General features: G+C 43.7%; 1 protein-coding gene across 2 annotated transcripts in view; it reads left to right on the forward strand.

The window, feature by feature from the left end:
• EVA1A (eva-1 homolog A, regulator of programmed cell death) overlaps positions 1–26,995 on the forward strand; it is a 189,081-nt gene that overhangs the window by 52,710 nt on the left and 109,376 nt on the right. Inside the window, exons 3-4 of one of the 2 annotated variants that reach the window (XM_042832674.1) lie at positions 5,078–5,201; positions 19,275–19,427. In XM_042832674.1, coding sequence (XP_042688608.1) covers positions 5,078–5,201; positions 19,275–19,427 — 277 coding nt within the window. Of the gene's footprint in view, positions 1–5,077; positions 5,202–19,274; positions 19,428–26,995 lie in introns of those variants that run through there. The other variant, XM_042832675.1, reaches the window with a different exon arrangement.

Raw genomic sequence — 26,995 nt, forward strand, 5'->3', positions numbered from 1 at the left:
AGAAATGATTGATTATATTTTAATTATTGTTATCTTCTTGTGTAAAATTCTTAGTACCAACCTGTGCCCATCTTCATCTGGCACGCAGCTCTGATCCATTCGTAAGCTCACACCCTGAATTCTTATCTTCTGCAGCATACAATTTGGAAATCATTTAGCGGGGCTCCTCTGTGCAATTTCATGCCTGAACTGATGTGACCTGAAGTCATCCTTATGTTCCTTTGATGACAGAGGCTGCGCAGAGAGAAGTTGTATGTCAGAATCCCAGCTCCCATGGAATATCATCATTGGCTTCTATGGTTTAGGGTTTCACCCCGAATGTTTTAAATCTGTGAGCTACTGCAAGGTACTAAGAGCTAAGATAAATTTAATTACCTTGGGTATTAAGCTCAGTTGTGGTCTATTTTAAGCATGAGCAGAAGTATTTCTTCAAGAGTGATTTGAAGAGATAAAATAAAGATGAGTGCATCCTTGGGAATAGCTGAGGACAGCCTTGTTTCAGAGCTCCCATTCAGTTCCAGATTAAACAGTTGATAACTAATGACCACAAGCAATTACTATGTTAACAAGCTCAGCAAAACGAGCACAAGAAATGTGTTTCACCTGGAGTGTCCTCTTCCAAGACATGGTTTTGAGCTCGAGACTGCCCTTGCTTTAGGACCTGGGTCACTGCAGTGAGATTAATCCAGGGCGTAAATCACAGGGATTAGATTAGTGGTTGTTTTACTTGAGTTCACATTTCTTTCTCTGTTATCTCCTCCAAATCTTGCAGCCTCTTAGCTCAGTCATGGACCTCGGAATGGAACGGCTTTAAGCAGCTACAGCTTCCCTCCTGATCACTGGCTGTCAGCCCTCAGGCTTGATTTACCAATGAAAAACTATCATAAAATGGCACAACACAATGAAAGTGTCCTCCCATGTCTTTCATGCCAGACAGGAATTTCTCCTCCACCTTCTTTTGTTGGAGTGACTGGTTTTTTTTACATAATGTATCCTACATGACTTCATTTTGTGTTACTCAGGAGTCTGCTAGCTGACTTTAGCATAAACAGCTCATTATGTGTACAGGTTGGGAGCCATTTTGTGTTTCTAAAACTATTTCTATGCAAATTCATTTTGCTCATGGGCATATTTTTTTTTTCTGATTGTGTATTTCTATCTTTACAAATGACAGAGAGAAAAGAATAGAATGCCTGAATTTTTCAGCCATTCATCAAATGCTTGTGAGTTTAGGATACTCTCACATCATCAAGAAAACTCACAGCCTTCCTGGGGTCAGTCTAGCTGATCATCTCCAAATTCAGAAATGTTCGCATTTAGCCCTGCAGAGAAGGACCTGGGGGTCCTGGGTGTGAAAAACTGAACATGAGCCAGCAGTGTGCTCTTGTGACTTGGAAGGCAAATGGTGTCCTGGGCTCCATCAGCAGAGGGGTGGCCAGCAGGGACAGGGAGGTGATTGTCACTCTCTGCTCTGCTCTCGTGAGGCCCCATCTGCAGCACTGCGTCCAGGGCTGGGGGCTTCAGTACAAGAAAGACAGGGAGCTGTTGGAGAGGGTCCAGAAGAGCCACAGAGATGAGCAGGGGGCTGCAGCACCTCCACTACAAAGACAGGCTGAGGGAGCTGGGCTTGTTCAGCATGGAGAAGAGAAGCTGTGGGGTGACCTCAGTGCAGCCTGCAGTACCTAAAGGGAGCCTGCAGACAGGAGGGGAGTCAGCTCTGTGAAAGGGGAGATGGCAGCAGGACAAGGGGAAATGGTTTGGAGTTGAGGGAGGGCAGATGGAGGTTGGATGTCAGGGGGAAGTTGTGTGCTGTGAGAGTGGTGAGGTGCTGGAACAGCTGCCCAGAGAGGCTGTGATGCCCCGTCCATCCCTGGAGGTGTTCAAGGCCAGGTTGGATGGGGCCCTGGGCAGCCTGGGATGCTGTGAAATGTGGAACAATTCCTGTGATCCTGGAGAGCAAATCTGAAATCCTCTTACCTTGCATGGAATAAAACAGCCTGACTTACACGTACAAATATCAACTCAGCAGTTGGTGGCCCTGCATGGCACAGGGGGGTTGGAGCTTCGTGATCCTTGAGGTCCCTTCCAACCCAGGCTGTTCTGTGATCTGGCATCCACTGAAGCTCAGATCTTGCCTAGAATTGTAATTTTTAAGAGCAAGAACAGAAAGCTGTGGTCTTGGTCTGTGACCTGCTATGTTTTTCACCCTTGGTGTGTGTTTTGCAGGGTCTCTGCAGAGTTTAAGCATTGTGCATACTGCTGATAGTAATGGGGAATACATTTTCTGTGCACGTCAGGATAGGTGAAAATTGTATGCACCAGGTTTTAAATTGATGTTAGGTCTGGCACAACTTGTTTGCTGATTTTTCATTTTACACTTTGTGGATTTATTTAATTTTATCCAAGGCTTTACCCAAACAGTCTGCAGGAAGTCAGAAATCTTAATGATTTTTTGATAATTTTTTTTCAAGAACCTGGGGATGGTGCATCAGAATTATGTGAATGAAAAGGAAGTATTGATTTCTACTCCCTACGGAGTAACTCTGCAGAATTATGGCAGTTATCCAGTTATACAGTTGAAACTGTAGATGAACGATGAAGCCAGTCAGAAGAGTCATTAATAGAAGGTGCATTCAGCCTAAATAACATTTCTCATTTTCTGCGCTCTCACAATGGCATGGATGACTTTTGCTCCTTCATTTAGGTATAAATTTCTCCTTAGGGCTGTTACTCTCAGTACCACTGAAAAGAAGTTCAGGATGTTCCTCTTACATGGGAAATAGTGAGGAAGAGTTACCACAGATCAGAGCAGGGCATGACAAAGTTTTCTGACCTAAATTACGATTCTGTGGTTCTGAAGTGGCAATTTGTGGAGCCTGAGGTTGTGAAGCAATCACCTTTGTTCTTGGTTCTGCATCTAAGGACAGATGAACATGTGTTGCTTGTTGAAGCAAAAACTTCCAAAGCAGCTTCTTGTTGGTCTCTAAATCCACTGTGCTTTTCCCACTGGTTTTAGTGGCACCTATTGCACAACACCAAGCCCCTAATAAGCAGTGGTGAAAATTCTACCCGTTGTGGTATGGAAAGGTTTGCTGACCAAAAAGCAGAGTGCTGCCTTTGAGGAGACAAAACTCCCTTGTGGGAAAGAAAACTTTCACGGTGTTCCTAATTTCCTTTAGCTGCGTATCTGTGGCACTGTGTAGGTGTAAAGTCGTGGTTGAGCAGTAGTAGAAAATCTTTTCAGGTCCACTATGATTTGGAGAAGGTCTCTTACCATGTATGAAGCTCTCAAGAGTTGTTCCAGCTGTTCCTTGCCTTGTGAGATCACAAGAGGTATCTGCATAGAGGTCTGACTTGAATTCCTTTGCAATTCTTTGGACTTAGCGTTAAATTAAATTTCATATGCTTAGTTAGCTGTTAACCCTGGGAGTCCAGAAAAAGGAATATGCTGTTTCTGTGCATTTTAACATACTGGTCAAGCTAGGGGTAGTGCTTGCAGGCCCTTTCATACTGTTCATCTTTAATCCTTTCCATCCTAAGCCCTGTTTTTTGAGATGAGATGCCTGCGTTTTATTACCTTCATGAGTGCAAAACAACAGCAGCACGTGCTCTCTGTTCTCTAGAAAAGGCTTGAATAGTCATGGATTAAAGTTTAAAACAAAGATTGTGTGGGCACAAATTCTTGCATGTATGAGCCTGAAAGGTGAAGACTTTAGGAAGCTGTGTGCAACTGTCAGTGAGGTGCTCCCAGACTGAACAGAAACTGGAGCAGAAATTGCTGTTGTTTAAAGGATGATGTTCAGAGTTATAATGCTGAAGATAATAGATACTATGTTCAGGGAGAGCTCAAAAATAGAGAACCGTTGAGGCAGAGACAAAATGGGTTTAGGAGGCATGCTGTGGCCTTTAGGTAATAGCATAGAGATGAGACTGTGGGAAAGTCCAATATCAGGGTAGGTACAAGAAAATGAAATTGAGGGGAACCTGGGAGAGCTTCTGGGAGAAGATTTTCTAGCAACTCCTTGCAAGAGGAAATTGTTTTGAGACTGGAATTCATAGCTCTGAATGGCAGAGGCTGAGCAAGGTTGTGGGATTGCCTCGCTCTGCGGTCTCAAAACGCTTTCACACAGGTTCATGTGTGTCAGACAAACATTATGTTAGTGTTGGTGCTTTGGGGGCTCTAAAGGAGGATATCTAAGCCATCCAGCTGGATTTAAAATGTAATTACTGCTCCACTTAATAATATTCCCTCTGCCCCACTTCTGCTCTGAAGAATCATATGGTTAGAAAAAAAAAATCATTAATCTTCCTTAATGAAGTTACTTTCTAGCAGGAGACAGAATGCCTCATCCCTGTGGATTCTGAGACAGTTTTGTGAGTGTTATGAATGGGGAGGTGGGAAGCCAGTGTTGGAGGAAAAGTAGTGTGAAAAAATGGAGATAAGGCCCAAAATACCAGTGGTAGGAGGACCCTGTGACTCACAGACCCATGGTGAGTTTAGCTAAAAGGAAAGCGAAAGTCACAGGGAGGAGAGTGTGCTTAGACAACTTACTGAAGTATCAGCATTCCCACCACAAGGACTAATTATTGGAACACCAGCTATTGCCAAAACGTTCCCTTACCAGTAAGAGAGCTTTTCTGAAACCTGTGGTTGAAACTGAATCTGCAGAGGAAGCTGAAGCAGAATGGTGTGGGCAGTGTTTGGGGCTGCTGTTAACAGGGCTGATCCATCTCCTCCACATTGCTTTTCCTGAGACACACTGCTGGTGCTACCTGATGCTATGATTAAACTGTATGAGTCTTCCAAAGTCTCTGCCAGCAGTCCAATGCATTCTCTTTGCATGCATGAAAGGAAAACGTGCTCACTGAAATAGTGCAAATTTTAGTTATCTGCTTCGCTGCGTAGCTCCATCAGCACCCATTGCTTTCAGCTGGTCATATGGTCATTGCTGAGGTGGCTAAGGAGGCAGGAACTGCCATGCTGTCTGTCCTTCAACTTGCCTGTATTTATGGTTCCTTAGGGAGGTACTGAAGTGCTTTCGTTTTCTGTTCCATGTTTGTGCATCCCCCGCTGCAGAAGATGCTGGATGAGTGCCAGGACAGACGGAGCTGCCGGTTCCTTGTCAGCAGCCGGCTGTTTGGCGTAGATCCGTGCCCTGAAACAGCCAAATACCTCCTCGTGTGGTATAAGTGCAGGCCAAGTGAGTATCTCTCCATCAGATCTGCTTTTTTCCTGGTGAGACAAAAACAATTTTGTGCTTAGTCCTTGCCAGCAAGAACTTTTGATACTTTTTGTTCCCTTCCACCTTTATTTTCAGTGTAACATAATGCCTGGGTGCAGAGCATTTCCCCTCTCCCCCTCATTTGCTGCATTGCTCTTGGTGCTGCTCTGTCTCTTCCTCTCTTCCCAGCAGCCTGCAGTGAAGATTGTTTTTGCAGGTGCCAGTGGAGGTCTTTTGCCAAGAGTTAGCTCATGCTGCCCTGCAATACTGCTGGCAATGAAGGGGCTGCTGCAGCTCCTATCTGGTTCCAGACTCAGTCACTGCTGCCCAGACAAGCTGTAGATACCTCATCCCTGAAGGTACCCAAGGCCATGGAACACCTGGACAGCCTGATGTGGTGAGGGGCAGCCAGCCCACAGCAGGTGTTGGATTGGATAGACTTGGAAGTCCCATCCAACCCAAACCATTCTGTGACTCTACGATCTTCTCTAAGCTAGTGGGACTCATTCCCTCTATTTCTGCCCACAGCAGCACAGGGACAGCCTGAGTGGATGAAGATTTTTATTCAGGCGCCTAAAGTGAGCAGTTAGGGCCATAAGTCAGTGCCACACTCACCACGCCATATCATAATCTAGCTTTTAATTGCTTCCAGATCAGTCTCGAAAATATTAACCTTTTCTTTGCTTTTCTCATTAGCTGTGTTTAAATTAAATGAGGCCAGTGGGTACTAGGAGAGCAATCATGCCTGCTGCAGTGCAGTGAGGTCAGTGTGATTTTAGACAGGGACAACTGACACCTTGGCCAATTCCTGGCCCTGCTAGGGCAGTCAGCATGATGTGGACACTGCTCCCCTCGGGTGCTCTGGCAGCAGACACGTCATCCTGGAGGCAGATAGAGTCTTGCAGTGACCAAACTGTGCCACCAGATTTCATCCAGAGGAAAGACTGTAAGTTGTTAGCCTGGATTTGAGATTTCAGCCCTTTTGGTTACATTAGTGACATGGTGCTACCATCACACCAGCAAAATTTTTTGGGGAAAAAAAGGTGTTTACATAGGAAAGTAAAACATAACTGATTTCAGAAAAAAATTTGAAACAACAGAAGAAATATTTAAAAACTAAGCTGCAGAGGAGAATACTTTTTGCCTCAGCATGCAGAGACCTGTGCTAAGTAAAGAGATCTGGCAGAACCTATGAGGAATTCAAATGAAAAGTTGGTAATGTAGCACCTGCATTTACTGTGGGGCTTTCTGAGTGATTGGAACATTCCCCGTTAGGTGAGAAGCACATCTCTGTGAAGCAGGAGTGATTAACAGGGTGTTCTGACAAGTCCTCGTAAACCTGGGGGTTTTGTATGAAAGCTCACTTGAGAAATCTGACTATTGAGGCCAGACTGAACTTCTGAAAGTACTTCAGGATCCCATCTGTGCATAAATATTTATGGCTTGGCATTCTTTGCTAATTACAGCTATGCTAGAAAAGAAAGAGTACGTGTGTGTGTACAGAGTAAGTGATTTTCCTGAGAAAGAGAGCAGGGGAAGTTGCTTAAAAACATTTCCCAGTTTTTTCAGGCGTTTTCCCATTTTGCAGGGCAAAATAGTAATCTGGCAGCAACACTTTGCCACTGGGCAAACCTTAATCAAACCCACTGCATTAATAACAAAGTTTAAAATACGCGAGGATCAGCCTTGCATAGAGATGCCAATGCACTTTCTACCTTTCTTTGATGATTCAGAACTCTAAGCCTCAGCAATGCTTGAGTCTGGTAACCAAGCCTTTTCACTCTGCAGAACACTCTCAGAATGTTAATGAGCAGACTGATGAAGATGGTTCATAGAACACACAGTGCAGGACCGTGATACGTTTTGCTCATTTCTTCTGAGCTACAGATGAATCCAGTGGAAGGCCTTCATGCTTAATAAGTGATCCCAAAAGCTGTGGTCCCATGAAATGTTGGTCTGCTCCAGAAAGTCTGAGCGCCCGTAGTTGTAACAGTCACTGGTGTCACTGGTGACAGCTCACTGCCTGACACATGCTTTGATCCATCATTCTGTCAGAGTCAGAACATGGCTTACATTGGAAGGGGCCTGAAAGTTCGCCTGATTTAAACTCCCAGAAGATTGCAGAAGACAGATGCAATTTTTTGGCCTATGTCTCTTTTTAACAGTAGGCATGATAGTAGTGCTTTATTAAGAAGCCTCTTAAGGTCTGAACTGTATTCTAGAGATATCTTTTTTTTGTCTGTTTTTGCCTATTGAGGGAGCCTGATGTGATCGCGCAACTGAAGGTAGCTGCCTTGGTTAAGTGCCCACCTAGGTAGCAGGAACATGAAGCTTTCTGTATACATATATGAGAAGCACTTTGGGAAGAGGCCTACAGAATTTGCACAGGACATTAAAAAAATATAAAGATGCCAAAGCCCTCCCACTTTCAGAACTGCACTCAAGCCTCAAAAGGTCCCTATATAGATGCAGTTATCTAAAAACACAAAGCAGTACTGAGGTTAGTGGTGCTTACTTACACCTTTGCTGAAGAATAATAGATGTAGCCATGCCTTCCAGCCACTATGACTGCAGTTGTGTCTCTTGGACGTTACGGTGCCCTTGAAGTCTAATGATTTCAGTGCTCACTGGTGTTGCGGGGTTGATTCATAAGGCAAGGTTGATTCTCAGAGGCAGAATTTCAAGGAAATGTGGACCAGTATATCACGCTGAAACTGAAAGCCCAGATGTTCCAAATTATGAGGCTCCAGTAAATAGGGTGTGCTGCAGTAACTGCTTGGAGTCTGCTTTCACAGTGTTTATTTGACAAAAGGTAGTGAGAAATAGAATGGCTTGTGTGGTTTGGGAAGTCCTGTGCTGTCCCCAGTAATCTAATTGCTGCTTCTGGGATCTAGCCAACATTCACCTGCCTCTGGAGGGCTCAGATATATACTTGGGACAGCTTTAGCAGATCATCCTGCTACCTGCAGCCTCACTAAAGATCCCCAGAGGATCGCTGCAGAATGGGCAGTGTTATTCCCAACAGTGAGACCTGGAGCTATTCAAGTGCAAGCGTTGATGTAGCCTCAAACAAGCAGTGCCACGGAGCTGCTCCACGTATGGGAACTCCAGACAGGGTCCTGGCTCTGCTGAAGGTGAGCCAACCAGTGCTGCCCTGAGCAACTCCCAGGCCCAAATGTGATGTTCAGCACTGGCCAGGGATGATTTCCAATAGAAGGTTTGGATGTAGTCACCCTGTTTTGGAAGGTAAGGAAGTCTGTAACAGTGGCTATGAATTCTTCTGTGCCAGCTGGCCTCAGCACCAGAGACCTGGTTTAGCGTTAAACGTGGAGGTTGGTGGCCCTACACGTGGCAGGGGGTTGGAGATTCATGAGCCTTGAGGTCCCATCCAACCCTGGCCATTCTGTGATTCTGTGACCTGGCACATTTAACTTATCAGGGCCGTGGCAGCCAGAGATGCACACCCAGAGCACACTGGGGCCTTGTGTCAGCTGAACACGCTGAGAATTTCAATCTCCAGGGTACCTCTCAGAATCATTAAAAAATTGCACCCAAATCCAATTACTTCTCAGGTACTGTGCCAATTTGATTAAGGCCCATTAAGTATAATGACTGGGCAGGCTACAGGAACACAGAATCAGAGGGAGCTGACATATTAGTTAGTTGGTATCGCGTGAATTCCCTGTAACTGAAATCTGGATTCACCAATATTATTTAAACAATTCAGTGCTTGTTCATCCCCCCCTCCCTTCACAGACAGATCATGTGTAATTGTGAGTTAGTAAATGTTTGCTCTGTGTGCAGACCTCTGGAGGGGCAGCATTCTGATCACAGCAGGAAACAGAATCTCTGGCGCTGCTCAAGTCACACTGAGGAAATAATGTCACCTGTCTGCATCCCAGCAATGCCACCATAGCTGAGTTCACCAGGGCTGGTTGCTGCTCTGGCTGTGGTGGGAGAAGCAATCCATCTGCCTTCGTGCAGCATCTGTTTGCCCGTGCTGGCTTTTTGCTTCTTTGTTTTCATTTTCTATTTTAAAAGCACCTGAACAAAACCTGGACATAAATGTTTGTCTCTACAGAGGGGTTATTTGGGATGTTTAAGTTGCTATTCACTGGTAGTGTTGTTGATAACTAAGAAGGCTTCAACCCTGTCTATATGGCTTTGGCAATGAGTGCTCCACGTTCTGCCTTTCCCTTGTCTCTTCTTCCCCTATTTGCTGCCATTGCTGTGCTGTCCTGTGTGCCCTGTCCCCTTCTGAGTGACCTGGGCTGTAGCCTCCTGCAGTTCTCTTGGTGACATTTCCCTCTTTCCTACCAGGCAGTTGCTATTTTAGCTTATGATTTCCAGGACTGTGGGAGAGAGAATTTCTATCTTGTTTGTTGGTTTTTTTTTCCCAAATGATAATTATTTTTATTTCATTTTAAATGCTGTGTGGTGCACCTGGGTGTGATAATGGGGCTTAGTGGCTTCCCCATAATCTTTATCATTTAGCCAAGTGTAAATACAAACTGTGCTGCTCTTTCTTCTAAAGCCTAAAACCTTTTAAAGATTCAGGAAGCCTGGATTGTGACCTGCAGTCCAGTTACAGCTCAATTCCCTCTGTGACAATACAAGAATATATTTGTGAAAGCCTTTCTCAAGGCTTTGAGAAATGTGTCTGGGAAGCCTGCATTTGTTGGCAAAGGGTAAAGTGCCAGAAGTGTTTATGGGGGTAGGAGGAGAAAAGGGAGTGGAGGAGGTCAATTTGTTCTAGTTCAGGGCCTGGCCAGCTTTGATTTATGGCTGAAAATCGACCTGGACGAGTGTTTTGAAAAGAGCAGGCAGTTATTCTCCCCACCATAGATTTAATTCTATGTAAGAAGCACAGTTAATTTGTGTGAACTGTCAATTACTGTTTTTCAAACATGGGAATGCTCATTCTGATGTTCTTGCCAAAGTCATACTCAGATTTCTCTTACCAGCACTCATGAATTGTAATTATAAAACAAATGAATTTGGAGATCAATTAGGAATTCTAACTAGATCTTCTGATAAAAATGTTGACTTGAGTTTGTTCTCTATAGCATAGTGATAATCTCTATCAGATGGTGATGCAGCTGCTGTCCCAGACGTGCTGGCCTTTCAGTGAGGATGTGTGTTTTTTTGGTAAAGGTAACTAAAAACTTTTATAAACACAGTAATACCATTACTTGTGCCAGGGCTTCTGCAGCCATCAGAGAGCTGTAGAGTCATCCTATGCATTGGCGATTCCCAGTTGCTGGTGAATTTGAAGGCTTACATGTGGGTACCTTACGTGTGTTGGAGAATTTGTGGTTCTGTGCATCACTTTTCAAATGGATTAACTGAGAATTTTGGCTGGGACGCTATGGAAGGAAGATGTAGGGAGTGAATGTGTCTCGTTTGCCTTAAAGTTTCTCTGTGATCCCTTCCTACAATACTGAACCTACTATGAGCTGCCGCTGGTTTTGCTGGACTAAGGATTACATCTTTTCTGTTGAATTCAGTGAATGCTGTGTGAAAAGCTGGGTTTTGTTATGTGTCCTTAATGCTTTCACTCTCTAGCCAAAATTTGCAGATGCTGTGAGCAAGAATGAAGGGCCATGCAAAGAGAGAGTTCTTATAGAAATTTCTGATGGGAGCAAAGAGGGATCATAGAATCATAAAATGGCCTGGGTTGAAAAGGACAATGAACATCCAGTTTCCATCCCCTGCTGTGTGCAGGGTCGCCAACCACCAGACCAGGCTGCCCAGAGCCACATCTGAATATATTCCTGGTGCCTTTAGCCTGGTGATTAATTTCAGTGCTGGGATAGGCTGGTAATTCAGCAGTTATCAATCTTTTCAGAAAAGCATTAATCTGCTTCATAAGACAGCTTTATTGGTGGCAGGAAGAGGTCACTGTATTGTTCACTGCACTGCTGTTTTGGTGGGCTAGCCTTTCCAAAGCAGTGCAATGAAGTGTGGGCTGTTAAAGTGGCACATTCTCCTGGCCCAGCCGCTGAGGCAGTAAAATAGGTCTTTTGCCTCCTGTATTCATCAACTTGCTGTTGCTTATCTGTATCAGTTCTGAACTGCTAATGCTGCGCAAGAAATTTATAAGAGCAATAAAACTTCAGGCAGCAAGTGCTGTAGCTGTGAAAAGGTGTAAATAAAGGAATGTTATAAATAACAGAGCATAGATCCATCAGCCTGTGATCTGGGTCAGAGAAATCTTAATGAGAATGATTAATATTGCTTTAGGCCTTTCAGTCATACTTCAGAAAATCAGCCCAGTCATTAATGGGATGAAGTGGGGTGAAAATTGAGCTCTTTGCTCCCAAATGTTTTCTTTAACTCTCATCTCAGCGTGTAGTGTATAAGTTTTGATACTGCTCTCTTCTTCCTCCTCAGATAATCGTAGTATTCTGTCCTACAGGAAAGTGCAGCCAGGTGTGTTTGAAGTCTACTTTGGAGATGGAACAGAGTAGTTTGCAACAGTGCCAGACTTACGGAGCAGAATATAAAATGACGACTGCTTCAGACCAATGAAAGCAGCAGTGGGGAAGGGCTCCTCTTAAACACTGCAAATAGAATGGGTACATCAGGCCTGTAATTTTAAAGGAATTTGACAAGGTTGTTAACAGAGAGCAATCTTGTCAAAACTGCTTCAGACCTTCAGAATTCTGCAATCTTGAAATTTCAGGGTACTTTTAAGTTGGCAAACTGCCTACTTAGTATAACTCTGGGCTATCATGCAAGTTGCTTGTTTCAGTTTCAATTTCTGTTTTGCAGAAGTAGTGTTCTCCATGCCACGAAAGATAGTAAACATCAATTTTTAAAGGTTAAATTACAGCATCTTCAAAAAAAGTTTATCAAAGGGAGTTTGAATTTAAGTGATGTTAAAAGGCATTCCTTTGAGAATGTATGAATCTGTGGCATTCTTATTTGTTTATGCTCAAAGATCACGGATGTTGAAATGAGTGAATGCACACACAGTCCACAGTTCACGTGTTTGTGGTGGAGTCAGAGGAAACACCGTGCTTGGATTCTGGAGGTCTTTGCTGTCTTGGAAAGGTCTTTACCTACTTACGCCTAAGGGAAGGATGACTTGATTGACATGGATTTATACAAATCTAGAGATGAATGCATAGCAGATTCACGCTGATAAAGGTGAAGCCCTGGAACTCAGATATGAGGTACTTCATTTGTAATTGAAAGTGACAGAGTTCTCTCTTTCTTACAGAAGGTGTACCCTGGGTTCTGGGGGAAACAATAAATGTAAAAGCAGAAATAAGTGTCACATGCTGTGTGGAAGGATACTGGATGGGTATATTAAGCTGAGCAATTCATGGGCTGCTCTGTTGCACAAGCACTCTAGTTCAAGAGTGCCCCTTAGTTATCTGTACTGGTGTTTAATACTTTTCCTGTGTTGGACACTTACCTCTTTAATTCTCCCAGAAGAGACATTAACAGATACTAGCTATGCTCATCTCTTGTATGATCAACAAGATTGCTGGAAATGGTTGTCCAAGGAGATTGTGAAGTCTCAGTCCTCAGAGACATTAAAATCTTGACTGGACATGGCCTGAGCAACTTGCTCTAGCTTACAGTAGTTTAAGCACTTACAGTAGTTTAAGCACAGAGGTTGGCCTAGACAGTCCCCAGAAGGGCCTTCTGACCTGAGTGACTGTATGAATTATGGTCTGGAGTGATCACATCCCTAGAAAAGAGTTCAACTTTTCATGGTTAGGTCTTGTGTTGGCTTTTTCCATTAGGCTGACACAAAGAAATTGCAGTGTGATGACTCCTGTAATATATCTTCTTCTGCCAGAATCATAGTAATTAGGTGATCACTTTCAGTCTCTGTGAAAGCTGAATTTTAACTTATGACTAAATTGTTATGTATTCCATTTGTACTATTCTACTTCCCTTTCCACTGTTGTAGCAGAAATGCTAAAAGGCACAGCTTGAAGCAGTGATGGAGCACCTGGTGGGAAAGCAAGGCCAGCACAGGGGAGCTCAGCTGCATGCAGTGTGCTGAGTGACCAGAAGGGCTGGAGACAGGATCCACCCTTCCCAGCCCTCATTTAAGAGCTGGCAGTGAGGTGAGGGGGTCCCTCTGGAGATCCCTGCATGCTTGAGGCCTTCTGAAGGTAAGCAGCTTTTTTCTTTTGCTTCTGTGCCTGCTGCTGATGCATTCAAGCAAGTCCTCACTTGCTGCAGTCTAGGGCCTTGCTACTCTGTTGTCACTGCTGCTTTCTATCTCCCTTTCATCTCATCTTCCATCTCATTACAGTGTTACAACTGTGTATTTCAAGTTTTCGACTTCAAAACTAATCAGTATCTGACAGGTGCAGGAAGAGTGATGGAGTGCTTTGGATGTGTGCTGTCCTTAGCGCTGTTCTTGTGGAGATAGTGGCTCTGTGAGGAAGAGAGTAGCCTTTATGCCCCTTTTTTGTAGACCAATACTATCTGCTACCAAAGGGTTAAACACAATTAAAGAATTAAAGTAGTGTTGGTGGAGTAGTTCTACATCATGAAAAAAGCAGCTCACACAAATTACCACCCGTGGTGATTTCATGCTGATGGGCAGCAGAGCTTTACCATGCTGTTCTCTCACTCCTCCTCAATGGAACAGGAGGAGAAAATATAGTGAAAAACACGTGCAGGTTGAGATAAGGACAAGCAAATTTGACCCAATTGCTGTCATGGGCACAAAGGATTCAGTGTAAGGGAGATTAGTGTAATTTATTGTCTACTGATAGCCAAGTAAAAACCTTCTTTTACCTCACACCTCCCTTGCAGCACAGGGGAATGGGGACTGCAGTCATCCCATAACATTTAGTCTCTGCCTCTCCTCCATGGTGTCTCTGCTCACCTCCCTCCCGTGGGCACACCGCCCTTCCCCTCCTGATCCCACCTGGGCATCCCACAGCTGCAGCCCTCCAGGCAGTGCCCAGCACAGCTCGGTACCACGGGTCCCCCTTCAGGCCCTGCTCCAGCCCTGTCCCCACAGCGGCAGCTCCCCCGGCCCTCCTGCTGCACCGTGGGCTCCTCTCTACAGGCTGCTCCTGTGGGGCTGCGTCCTCCAGGCCACATCTACTGTAGGTGAGACCAGCTACGTTTCCTACATAACCTCTTTGTTCAGATCCCTGCTTCCGAGATTTAAATCCTTCAGGGCTTTCTGAGGAAGGCAGATTCCTCTTTCCATGTCTTTCCAGCTCTTTGATCCGGGAAATAGGTCAACTTTTATGCACTGATTATGTGAACCATGCATATTTTAATTAGCAAAATTTCATTTTTTTTCTACTGCTAGTTCTGTTTAAAAACAGTTTTAGACAAAGTAGACCTCTGGCATTAAGGCTTCCAACGCCTTGTTAGATGTACAATCTTTGTAAGAGCTTTTATCTCTGAAGCTCTTTCGGAGCCTTAGCCAGTTGAGTTACATTTTGAGTTTCTCAACTGTGGTCATTCAGAAAATATTCATGGGCCGTAGGTGAAAATGTCCTTAAGACACTGATTTGATTTACTGCAGGTCAATATTTTGGTATTCTCATATATTCTCATATGCATTCTATTATCACAATGGTTCTTGTTTACATTGTTATTTGAGAGAGCCGTTCTTTCCACTGGAAACATTTATGATTATTTCTCTTCAATTGTTCTAGCTTTGTTATCATAATGCCATATATTGGCCTCTAAAATGTGTCTAGAAAAGCCTGCAGCTGTTCCCTCCTTGGTTTCTCTCTGTTGAATTATGTTTAAGTCAGTGTATCTGAAAACAGGCAGTAATAGAAGGGATATTATCCTTAGTAAATATCTTAATCGTGATAAATCTCTCTTGCCCTACAAGTGACTGCATGGGGATTAGAGTTGAGTAAGCATTTGCTGAATATCACTGCCACCTTTCCTAGGCCATTTAAATGTGTTTAATTTTTCAGGGTGAAACATGAAGCCCACTAATACAAATGTTTGTATTTGGACTGAATTATATCCAGACTGTAACAGTTAGATCAGGGTTAGGGCCAGATTGTGACTGATCTGTAGGAGGCCAGTTCTGCTTGAGAGAACGAGAGAGAAAAATGCAGATTCATTTCTAGTCACGCTGCTTCAGTTCTTTTCAGTATTTATATAATGCTATTATGGGTTGAAGTACCAGTAAATATATGGATGATGCTTTGCTCTGTATTGTTTTTCACATCAGTCACAGCCCTTAAAATTACCCGATGCCTGGGAGCCATCACTGTCTGGATGTAAGACAACTGGCTTTAGTTCATCCTGGCTAAGATGGAGGTGGCAGAGCTATGAAACAGAAAATACTTCCAGGGGTTTTATGTCCTACGTAACATCACTTTCTGTTTGTTTATGTAGACTTCTGTCAGGTTGCCCAGAAACACAGAGAGAACCTGTTCTCCAATGATCAAACTCATGGGAAATTTTAAGGAGTCTGAAGTAATACTGTGTGCTTCATCTGTATTTGTTCTTTTTTAGTCCTTCCTTTCAAAAAAGTTGCATTTTAATCTGTGACAGCTCAGGGATCTGCGCTCTTGATTAGCCCTGCCTTGGCCATAACTGGGTATTCGTGTCCTTGGTAAGCAGCAGCTCCAGCAGACTTTCTTATGGCAGAATTCAGTGGCTCTGAGGAGGTGACATCTGTTGCAGATGGCGTAGCCCTCCTGCACCACAGTGCAGCATGTCAGCAGCACGTCGCCCTGCGCCAAACCCCAAGGAGTGCATGGTCAGCTTCATTGCCCTGGTTTAGTACTGTGAGTCACTCATCAGACAGTTTCCCCCACCAGCTCTGAATGTAATTTCCCAGAGCTGCTCTGAGAGTAAGAACTGAAAACGTGCTTTATTGTTGATTTTCTCAGCTCCCGGCCTGACTCTCAGCAGAGGTGTGAATGGCGTCTGGGGAAGATACAATGCTCACTGCATCCAATCCCAGTGAAGTTTCCAAATCACAAGCTCTAACTTTGAACAATCAACAGAACTTATTAGGGTTCTAAGGGCCTTAAATGAGACCTCAGGACATGTAGTTAAGCAATCAGTTACACTTGTTAATTGGGAGTGGTAGCTAGTAATAAATCAGAGGAGGAAATTGAGTTACTGCCCTCTAAGAAACAAGAGCTTTGCAGGGGACCCTAGCACTTGTTCTTTAGGCATACTGGGATTTTTCTTTTTCTTAAGTCAATCTACTGTTTCATATCTCAGCCAGTCAGGAGTGTTTTCTCTTTCTGTAGTACTGCTGCAACTATGTATAGCTTGCCCTATTGCACAGTTTAATGCCCTAGTGCTTTTAGCTTGAAACTATTGTTTTTTAAGTTTATTAATATCTGTTATACACTGTTAGGTGTTAACGCTGTGTAACCAAATTTAAAGCTGTGATCCCATTTCCATCCCAGAAGAAACAGAAGTCTTATTTAAAAATCAAACAAACTAGAGGTGAAGATAACCACTCAGTATATTCAGTGTGCCATGCAGGTAATGGTGATAATGACTGCAATACCCACACAGAAAGTATGGGCGGACTGGTTCATTAGAGCAGTGTGAGGTATCCTCTCTCTCTGCATACTTTGATGTTAAAAAGAGCTTCTGTTGCTGCCTCCAGTCTGTTCTGCATGCAGAGCTGGCCGTGGGTTGAGCACTGCAGGTATTGCTGTGTATGTTCTTCTAACAGTCGGATTCTCCCATGAATGAGTTACATCTTAATTCTGCCTTCATCTACAGGGAAGAGAGCTGGATAAGAAGGTGTTTCCCTGCTCCATACATATTTTGGATGTCTGAAAGTTTTCTGGTGGTGGCATGAAAGATAGAATTTTTCAGAGATTTTTATACAGAGCTGGAAGGGAAGAAGGAAGATGAGATACCCAAATAACTGGTGTGTGGGTTTAAGTTTGTCATCTGGTCTGTGAGGGTCTGGGCCACAGCTTCTACTCTCTGGGCGGTTGCTCTGATTGTCAGATAATAGGATATTTTGAAGGGGCTGTTTTTTAGCTTTGAGTTGGAATTTCCATGTTGAGCATAAGGAGTCACTTGGACACTTCTTTTCAACCAGTACGTGTGTGTTTTGGTGTAATGTGTTTTCTTCATGTAGTTTCTTCTGAAAAAACTGATCCTAGAATTAGCAGGGGTTGAACCAGATTGTGTTCCAAGAAGCCTTCCAACCTGAATTCATCTGTGATTCAACTTTCGTGGAGCATTTCTGTCTAGCTCCCATTAGGAATAAATTATTCCTGGGCCAGTAGTTGCAGTACAGTAGAAACTGTTGAATTATGTCACATCTCCCATGATGCAAAAAGACTTAAGTCACATAATCATGGAATTGCAGGGATTGGAAGGGACCTCAAGAGATCATCAAGTCCAACCCCCTGCAAAGCAGGTTCCTTCCCTACAGCGGGTTGCTCAGGACGGTGTCCAGGAGGGTCTTGAATATCTCCATAGAAGGAGACTCCACAACCATTCTGGGCAGCCTGTTCCAGTGCTGTCACTCTGATGGTGAAGAAGTTGTTCCTTGCATTAGTATGGAACTTTCTGTGTTCCAAGTTCTGCCCATTGCCCCTCGTCCTACTGTTGCTCACCACTGAAAAGAGTCCATCCCTATTGACTTTGCTTCCACACTTTAGGTGTGGATGAGACAACGATGAGATCTCCTCTCAGCCTTCTCTTCTCCAGGCTGAACAATCCCGTCTCTCAGCCTTTCCACATATGGGAGATGCCCCAGGCTCTTCATCATCTTTGTCACCTTCTGCTGGACTATTTCTAGGAGATTCCTGTCTTTTTTGAACTGGCAGCCCAGAATTGGACACAGTATTTGGGATGTGCATTAAATTAACCAAATATTAAGTATTAAACTGTAATGAAAATATGTTGTGTTCTCATTTATTATGTTTTATAAATATGGACTTAGCAGAAGTCTTTATCTATCTGTATGTATAGATTTATGATATCACACATAGGGACAACTATCATGTCTGTACTATACACAGGGCCTGGGACAGTTGCTGGCGCTGGCTGATTATGATTTACACGCTTTGGTTGTTAGCATGCTCTGTGGCACGGCTTTGATCTGGAGCAGTCAGCAGCATTAAGATGATGACTGATTATGCTTTGGAGGTTACTGTGGATCAGGGACATAAGTAATGGGAATGACTTCCCATTAAGTCATTCAGATGCAACACCTTGCAGTAGGGAAGAAAGGAGTTCAGCTGTGTGAATGTCAACTGAATTATATCAGTTGGCTTTGAGGCTGGAGAGTAGTCTTTGACCTGTTGTGACTACATTTCTAAAGGTAAATAATGCAGTCAAGTGGAAAGTAAGTCACTCTACTGAGACTGGGGAGGTTGGTATCAGCGGGGTTGATCTGAAGCATGCATATTGGTTTTCTTTCTCTCTATCTTGCATGCTTATAGATGTCTAGCTATTAAGACTCAGCTCTTCAGATTAGTGTTATCTTCTGTGGTGTTTTAGCAGACATGCTTGGGGAGGGCCTGTTCTAGGTTGGGACCTCTAGGGGTTCCCATAATACAGATAATAGTAAAGAGAAGGGAATGATGAGATTTCTTGTGAAATAATTGCTTAGTCGTTATGGCAGATGTAAACTGAGTTCTTTTGTGTGCAGCGGTCTTAGAAAAGCGACAATATATTTTGTGGCTTTGGACTGTCTATTTCAAGGATTTGAGGGGCAGAATATGGAACGAAAATTTGGCACATGAAGGGCTGATGAGAAATGTGTCTAAAGATGTGCCTTCGCCTTCCCCTGCCACAGACTTCTGATATCCCTAGGAGAAATCTCTCAGCTGCCATACTTCATGCACGTGTCCACCTATTCATTGGAATTCACATGGGCTGGGTTGAACAGTGTTCATTAAGTGTTCTGGTAATGCAAGTGATCACTGCTACTCTAGCAAATGCAGTTATAAAGCTGGGCTTCTGGCAGCTGATGTGCAGCTCTGGACAGATGCCCGGTCACTACTGCCTCTGACAAACTCACACCATGGAGAAGTGATGAGGCTCCCTTCATGCTGGATGCTTGCCTCTGTGTAAGCTGAGTAATTGTTTGTTTTCTTCTAGACGAGTACAAGAGTAAAGTAGCCTGTGAAGATGACAAGCTGCGGCTAAGCTGTAAGAAGAGCATGGTGATAGCCATCTACTCTGCTATCTTTGGAAGGACACGGGGAGGCAGCCTGGAGTGCCCGTACCAAAACCTAGGGATGCACACGATTGGTAAGAATGGCTTTATGGAGCACACTATTCTGGGAGTCTGAGCAGGTTTATCTCATTTACTGTCATCTCACAGTGCTGGCAGAGAGCCTGGGTAGGAAAGGCAGAACTGGCACATGCAACCTGTCACTGTTGTGCTCCTGATGTGTGGAGCTTCCTTAGCCAGTGGTGAGCTGCATCATAAGTGCCTAACTGAGGTGCAGGTAGAAGCCATAGCCAAGTTAGGAAGCTGCAGGCTTTTGGCAGATTCATCAGACTTCAGGGTGCTCCTTGAATTCCTTACTCACCTGTTTGCCTTCCTGGTACTCCATACCCTCTATCTATGCCATGGAGATGTATGTTATTGGTAGGTGTCATGGACTGTCTACGGCTAAGTCAAGCCTTGACATTGTATTTAAAATTTCATTCACATTAAAGCAAGGGATAAAAATTCAAAAAGCAAGCTGTTAAATTGAATCACGTTACAGTCAGCTCGGGGTACCTCTGAACAGATTCTTTACTCAGGCTGTCGTAGTTTCTTACATTCATGTGTTGAAGATTCATAAACTTCAGAACATTCACTAAAACTGTCTGTTCCTGAGCCAACGTGAAATGAGTTTGAGCATTTTAGGCTGTGTCAGAGCGTATGTCCTCAGTGCAAAACCAGGTGGCTGGCATTCTTCACCACTTTCTGCAGAACTGAAAGGGGGCTAACCACTTTCTCTGAAGAATTGCCTCTAGAGAGGGAAGGGCTTCAGAAGGGGCTGCAAAAGTAGCTTAAGGGGCTGCTGTGGTCTGTGCTGGTGTCTGTTCAACTGTACCAGGAGATCTTTGGTTTCATGGCTGCTGATCCTGTGCCCTTGAGGAGTTAAATGCTGTTCAAATGGAACCATGCTTGGAAACATGATATGCAGGTGATGGGTGTCAGTAGACGAGTGGTAGAACCAGGCTTGTCAATTAATTTGTGCTGCATGGAGAGTGCCTTCGCTGTGTAACTGGAAAAACCTCAGCACTTGCAGCATGGTGGAGTAGTTCAGGATTTCCTACACAGTCCTATGTTTTGGATGCATGGTAGAAAAGTCCCTGTTCTTTAATCTCCCATCTTTGGAGGAAACACGTGCCTTTGGATGCTCTCCTTTTGTCCCTTAGTTGGAGTAGAAGCTATTAAGTTTGACAGGATGGCCGAAGCAGGCAGACCAGTGCAGTGGTGGTTTGACTGCTGGATGACAACTTGCCAAGTCAGCAAAATTGGATGGGTTTCTAGAGCACACCTGAGCACACTGCTCCTTTTTCCTTCCTGAGAGTGCAGAAAAAGACATGTACTGGTGACAAAGTGCGGATGCTGGGATTTGCTCTTGTATGTCAGTGTGAAGTGAAACTCTTCATTTTGAATCAAAGACACGCAGGGTGAAGTTTTCCTCTTCTCCTTCTAAGTGCAAAGTCCTGAAACTTGGCCAGGCTGAGAGTGGGGTGTATGGCACTAGAAAGTGGGATGGGAGGCAGTGGAGCAAAGCTGTAGTTAAAGGAACAAACTGCAAGGCATGAAGCAGAGCTGCACAGACACCCTACTAAGTGTGGTACTTGCTAAGGAAACAAGGTTTTGTGGGAGGTGACCCAATGGGCCAGAGCTCTAGTTATGCAAGGAAGGGGAAGGTGGCTGTGGTTATGATTCCACTGTTGGCCCCACAGGAGAAGACAGTGTAGGATCCGTCTGTAACCCAAATCAGCAAAAAGCATATTTACACCATGCTTGCCCACGGCATACTGAAGAAGTAACAGGCGTGCATCCATTCACAGTACTGAAGTGAGGGGGCTGTATTCCCAGCTGCCACCAGCAATTCTGGGATCTCTGTGCAAAGTCCCTCAAACTGCTTCAGAACTTGCACTCCTGCCATGAGCTTATCTAGCCCAGAAGGCATCTCTGTTCCTTCAGGAGCTGGTAAAAGCATCATGACAAGATTTCTCTAGCTAGGGAACACTTCTCTGCACATTTCCACAGCCCTGCGATATGGAGAGGGCTGCTCTGTGACAGCCTTTGATCTCAAGCACTGGCAAGGAGCTGATCTCACAAACATGGCTACGAGTCAGACTTTACAGCAGCACCACTTCCCATAAGGCAGAACCCAGCTACGTTCTGCACGCGAAAGATTTGCTCTGTTTCAGTTTCACTGGAATTATGATTTGTGCCATGCCAGAGCCTTGGCAGAGGGCCTTTTGGTGGGATGTAGGTCCTGGAAAAGTCTGCAGCAATTAGTTTATTCAGGTAGTGTGAGTTACCGATGAGTGAAGAACTTGTCGGTGCCCCAGAGGTGGGGAGAGAGATCATCCTCTCCTGATGAAAAGCAGCTCAGAAAATGTTATTCCATCCATTGCTTTTGTGAATAAAACGTACGTTTGGGTTGAATTTAGCAATTTTCATCATCTGCAGATGAGACTTTTAAAACGCTGAGGGATGAGCAGGAGAGTTGTCCTAACAGATCGGGGTACTATTGCCATGAGGTAACAGAATAAATCATTTAATTTGCTCTGCCTTGAAAAAGACCTTGTACTCCTATAGGAGTGCTGAGCAGTAAAGCTTGCTAATGGTGAATTTCTTGGGTTCTACAGAGACACGCAACATTTTGGGTGCTCACTGGGAGGAGTGTGAGGTTTGTCAATGCATTATAGCCCTTGAAAACCTGGACACCCAGCCGTCCTTCTGCTGCTTTTGGGTAGTGTGGAGTCCCCAGTCAGACTCAGCACTCCATTTCCCTGTCAAACATGTGCTGTCTTATGTCTATATGACGGTGCTTAGCATCTGAGAAGAGAAAGTTTTTGTGAAGGACTCCATCCTATCCCTGTCACGTTAAAGAAAAAAACTGCCAGGATCCCCTTTTAACTGGAAACACACTGAAACTTGTGCCTCTGAGCATAATGGGAAATCCCCTGAAAACATTTGGACCTCTCCTTTGAATGCCTTGGGAACTCTGAGGAGCTCCTAAAGGAATTTGACCTTATTTGTAACTCCATTCTTAATAAAGCTTCCACTTTGCTTTGCAGAGACAATATGCAGAGCATAGAGAGGTCTCTGGAGAAAAGGTTATTTGCAAGCAACAAGTCGTTAATATCCTTCAGCACAGGGAACCCTTTGCCCCCTTTATCATGCTGTTTACAGCTGCCTCTGCATCTCTGAGTTTATACAAGAGAAGCTAATTTAAAAAATGGACTTTTCTTACCCAGATCTGAGTGTATAAGGTAAATACCTAATTAAGAGTCTGAGTAGCAAGAACCTGGATGTTAAAAAAAACCACCTTTTCCAGTATTCAGTGGTATGATATCCTTGACCATGTTCAATGCACCTGATACGTTCACATGTACATTTTTATAGTAATAGCCCCTGAACCACAGGGAATGAGATAGATGTGTCTAGCTTACTGCTAATACAAGGACTCAGGTCTCCTCTCAAGAACCCTGTCTCTCTCCATCAGATACAGAATCATAGAATGGCTTGAAAGAAACCTCAGAGATCGTTCAGTTCCAGCTCCCTGCTGTGGGCAGGGTTACCAACCCACTAGATCAGGCACCAGTACGGGTTGCCCAGGGCCCATCCAGCCTGGCCTTGAGCACCTCCAGGGATGGGGCGTCCACAGCATCTCTGGACAGCCTGAAAGATACAAAGCTACCACAGCAATTTCTCTCCTCTTCTGGTAGAAATAATCTGGGCTTGGTTTCCTGAGTTGGCACAGGATTGGAGGAGCAAAGCTCCAAAGCCTCGCTTCAGCTCATGGTATATAACTTAAACTCAGTAGTCTGCTGAGAAGTAGAATGTTTTTATCACTTAATGTATAGATTCTCTCCTGTAATCTCATGTATAGAAAACAGATGTGTTTGCAAAGCCCTGAGGAAATTCAGATGGAAGTGACTCTCTCTAGGTCATTGGATCTGATAAGGAAAGAGCAGAAAAATGAGTTTAGCGAAGAAGCCTGTGCCTTAGGTGCTCATTCCCTGGCATTTTTTTCATATTAATGCAAGAAGATGATTGAACCCTGTTTGTTTTGATTTCTTCCTCTTGAGGCAAATGTATATATGACTGGAACTAGAGCTTTCACGGTTCCTCTTATAAATATTTGTTATACCACATAAATAGTAGGCTCTTTAAGTTTGTCTGTCTGTGATCAGATCTAGCATGTGAATTAGAATGAATTACATGCAATTAAAGAAAATCATTTTAATCTGTGGTATGTTCTGTTCCACCCTATATTTCTGCCAGTGCAAGTCTGTAACTGGGCTCTAAACCTGGTCTTAAGTGAAATGCTTAAAAACAGAAGGTCTCCAAGCTGTGGAGGTGGGGCTATGAGGAGCAGCGACTGCTGGCACTGATGGGCTGGGGGTGGCAGGACAAGATCACAGGATCACAGAATGGCCAGGGTTGGAAGGGACCTCAAGGATCATGAATCTCCAATCCCCCTGTCACATGTAGGGCCACCAACCTAAGATGGCGGAGCTGCTGGAATGCTGCTGCTGATTTTAGTAATTAATAGGTAATGCCATGTAACGGGGTAATCCTTGAGCAGATCTGAGTGCTTGGGGCTGAAGCACTCCTGTGCTTTGGCCTTTCACCATGAATATGGCAGCCTTTAAAATGGCTCAAACATTGACTTCGTGGCATGAGCAGCAAGTACAATGGGTTTGGACTCTGATTTTCATCTTTAAGGTTCCTACCAGGCTTCCAGAATTCTCCTTCCTGTAAGTGTGACTCCCTGCATGTATTTTACATTCACTGTAGAACCTGCTGTACTATATGTATAGCTATTAAGAACAAGTTTATAGAGGCCGATCTGTTCGTACGTAATAAAACCCACAAGTACCCAGGTTTTAAAGCTAAGTAAATACCAGTTGCAGTTTAATTCACATAATACCTTATTAAATCTTAACTGAAATGAAAATCCATTTAGAACGCTAGGCTAAAGTGAAATGAAGGCTGTTTTCAGAAAGTTATTTTTCAGTTCTTAGTTTGTATGTTTCACTTTTTGTTTCGAAGCACCAGAAGGTAATTAAAGTCACTCTACAACTGGTTTTAAAAAGCTCAAACCATCGTTGGGTCGCGTGGTCATAAAAATGATTTACATGGTGTAGTTCTCTGTAAGCACACAATTGCTATTAAAAAAAAATAATAATGGAAAGCTCCATTCAAATTGGCTTCTGGGCAAGAGCTTCCTCAAAGCCAAAGTTCAACTTGGTTTGAAAAAAAAAAATATATAGTGGAGTATATAACCCTATGCAATGGTTGTAAACAACAATTCTGAAAGTTGTAATTCAAAAAGCACTAGCAGACTTTGTGTTGATATTCATGTGATGCTTGAAGAAATGAAGGGGGTACTTCTCACTCCTTCAGAATGGTAAATGTATGCTGTAACCAGCCTTATAAGGATGCCTGTTGTCTTAGTTTTAGCTAAAAGCAAATTCAGAATATGCTTTTAAAAATAAAAGGGAAGAACATAGGAGATACAAATCTATAGCATTTCAGCATATTTCCATGGAGTCACTCTGAATGAAAACTGGTGTAACTTGTCCAGAGCTGCTGAAGCTCCTCTTAAAACAATTCAGATGTCAGTCAAGATTATGATATAATTACCACAGTGGTGAATCCTGAGCCTGAGAAACAGAGGTAATGCGAAATCCATGAGGCTGCAAGCATGCAGTGCTTTACTTTAAGAAGACCAAGAAGTGACTTGCAGGTTGTGTCAGCAGGATAGCCTTTTAAAATAGGTGGTCCACTCCACTCCACTGTAGATGCAGGCACTAATTGAAGTGTGAGCATCTTCAGGAAAACGCTTCTGTTGGGCTGTAACAAATGGAACGGACAGATAGACTCAGGGCCTTCACAAAGCAGTGCATTTAATGCACCAGCCCTATCTTCTACTGGCTGAAGCAATAGCTGTTAGCTTCTTTGCTTTGTAACTGGAGTGACTTACGGCCCACAGCCAGTTGTTTTCTGCTGCATATTAAATAATAAAAGTTTACTGTCTTTGCCAGCCCCAAATTTCTTTGTTCTCTGAGACTTCTTGAAGCCAAGCTCATTGGTGTCCTCAGATTCTCACTTTAGCTCCCAGACCTGCAAAATATTATTCATTTGCTCAGCTTCACACACTCAGTCTCTGCCAAATTGGAGCCTCACATGTTTTATATGAGTTCTGGTTCTAGATACAAAGGTGACAAGAAGATTTGAGATCACATTAATAAACCGAACGCTTCCAATTGTAACTATAGCATCTGCAACTAAGTCTGCAGTGTATTCAGCTCCAGTGTGCAGATGTAAAGTGGGTTGTTTTTTTTTAAGATTCCTGTTTTATTTTTTATCCAGAAATCTTACTGTGTGTTTCTGAGAAAAATGCTGTCCCTTGCTTTAGAGGCATTTCCTCCTAGAGCTGTCACTTGCTTCTGAATGATTTCCCTCAAAGGAATGCTTGCCTTAGCTCATTCCTTTTGCCTTCTCATCAAAAGAGGACAGAAGGGGTTCCACTGAATGGAATATCAGGTGTAGGTCTACTCCCAGTGCAGCCGAAGTATCATTGAGCCAAAGAGTGCCACAGAATTTGTCCCTTGATCAGGTAATACCAGTTGTGTTTTAGTTCCTCGTTGCTTACCTCCCTTGCGCTAATGGAAATAGTACTTCAGGCAGGGATTCTGTTTCTGAAGCCTTCAATTACAGCCAGTCACTTGGTTCTTCTGATACTTCAAGATCTTTCACTTTGTTGAAAAAGTAGCATGAGTGCTCCAATATTTGTCCTAGATTCAGAGAGTGCTTCCTCTGACAAGTGGGTGAAGGTTTCTTCTTAAGCTCTGTTTTAATTCTTGTCAAGTCCCCACATAATTCTTATGTGAAATAAGGGCACTCAGGACTAATATGCAGTGGGAGCCATTGAGATTATTGGTGGAAAACAGACCTGATGCTCAGATGAAAGAATAATGAGCTAGAAGAATAAAAATGTCCTGTCAGACAACACTCCTAAGATCCTGAGGTCTGTGAAGAATAGGAAGAATTGACTCTCTCTATTCTGACTATTCTGTTCTCCATGCCCCACTGCCTTGCTGTCCCCGTAGGCAGCCTGTGGAAAAGGCACTACCTGACAGCCTTACAGCATTCTAACTTGTGAATGCATTCAGGTGTATGTAGTCCTGCTTGCTCTGAAAAGCCTGCCTCATGTGAAAGAAGCTGCAGAAGAGGCAGGATGTGGCAGGTGAGTCTGACCCTAATGTCAGTAAATGCACAGATGCTGAAGATATAGTTGGACACTTGGCACATGCCCAATTTCATTATGCTATTAGTTACCCATCTCAAAGCAAGATTCCACATCTGTGGATCCATCTGTGATGACTTGGAAAAGGCTCTAACCTCCACCACAGCTTGAGCTAAGAGTTACTGTAATACAAAAACTGAACTGACTGGAAGCATTCTTTTGAACCCAAATAGATTTTGCCATCAAAAGCAGTAACAGTGAGTAACCAAAGTAGTGGATGTGATTAATAGGCATTTTTAAAATGTCTCAATTTTCTTTTTTTTTCACCAGGAAAAAGTAATAAAAATCAGTCATGCTGGGAAACAGCCTTTA

Source organism: Centrocercus urophasianus, unplaced genomic scaffold (genome assembly GCF_019232065.1).
Source record: "Centrocercus urophasianus isolate 14NV4802_14NV808 unplaced genomic scaffold, USGS_Curo_1.0 seq_39, whole genome shotgun sequence".
Taxonomy (NCBI): domain Eukaryota; kingdom Metazoa; phylum Chordata; class Aves; order Galliformes; family Phasianidae; genus Centrocercus; species Centrocercus urophasianus.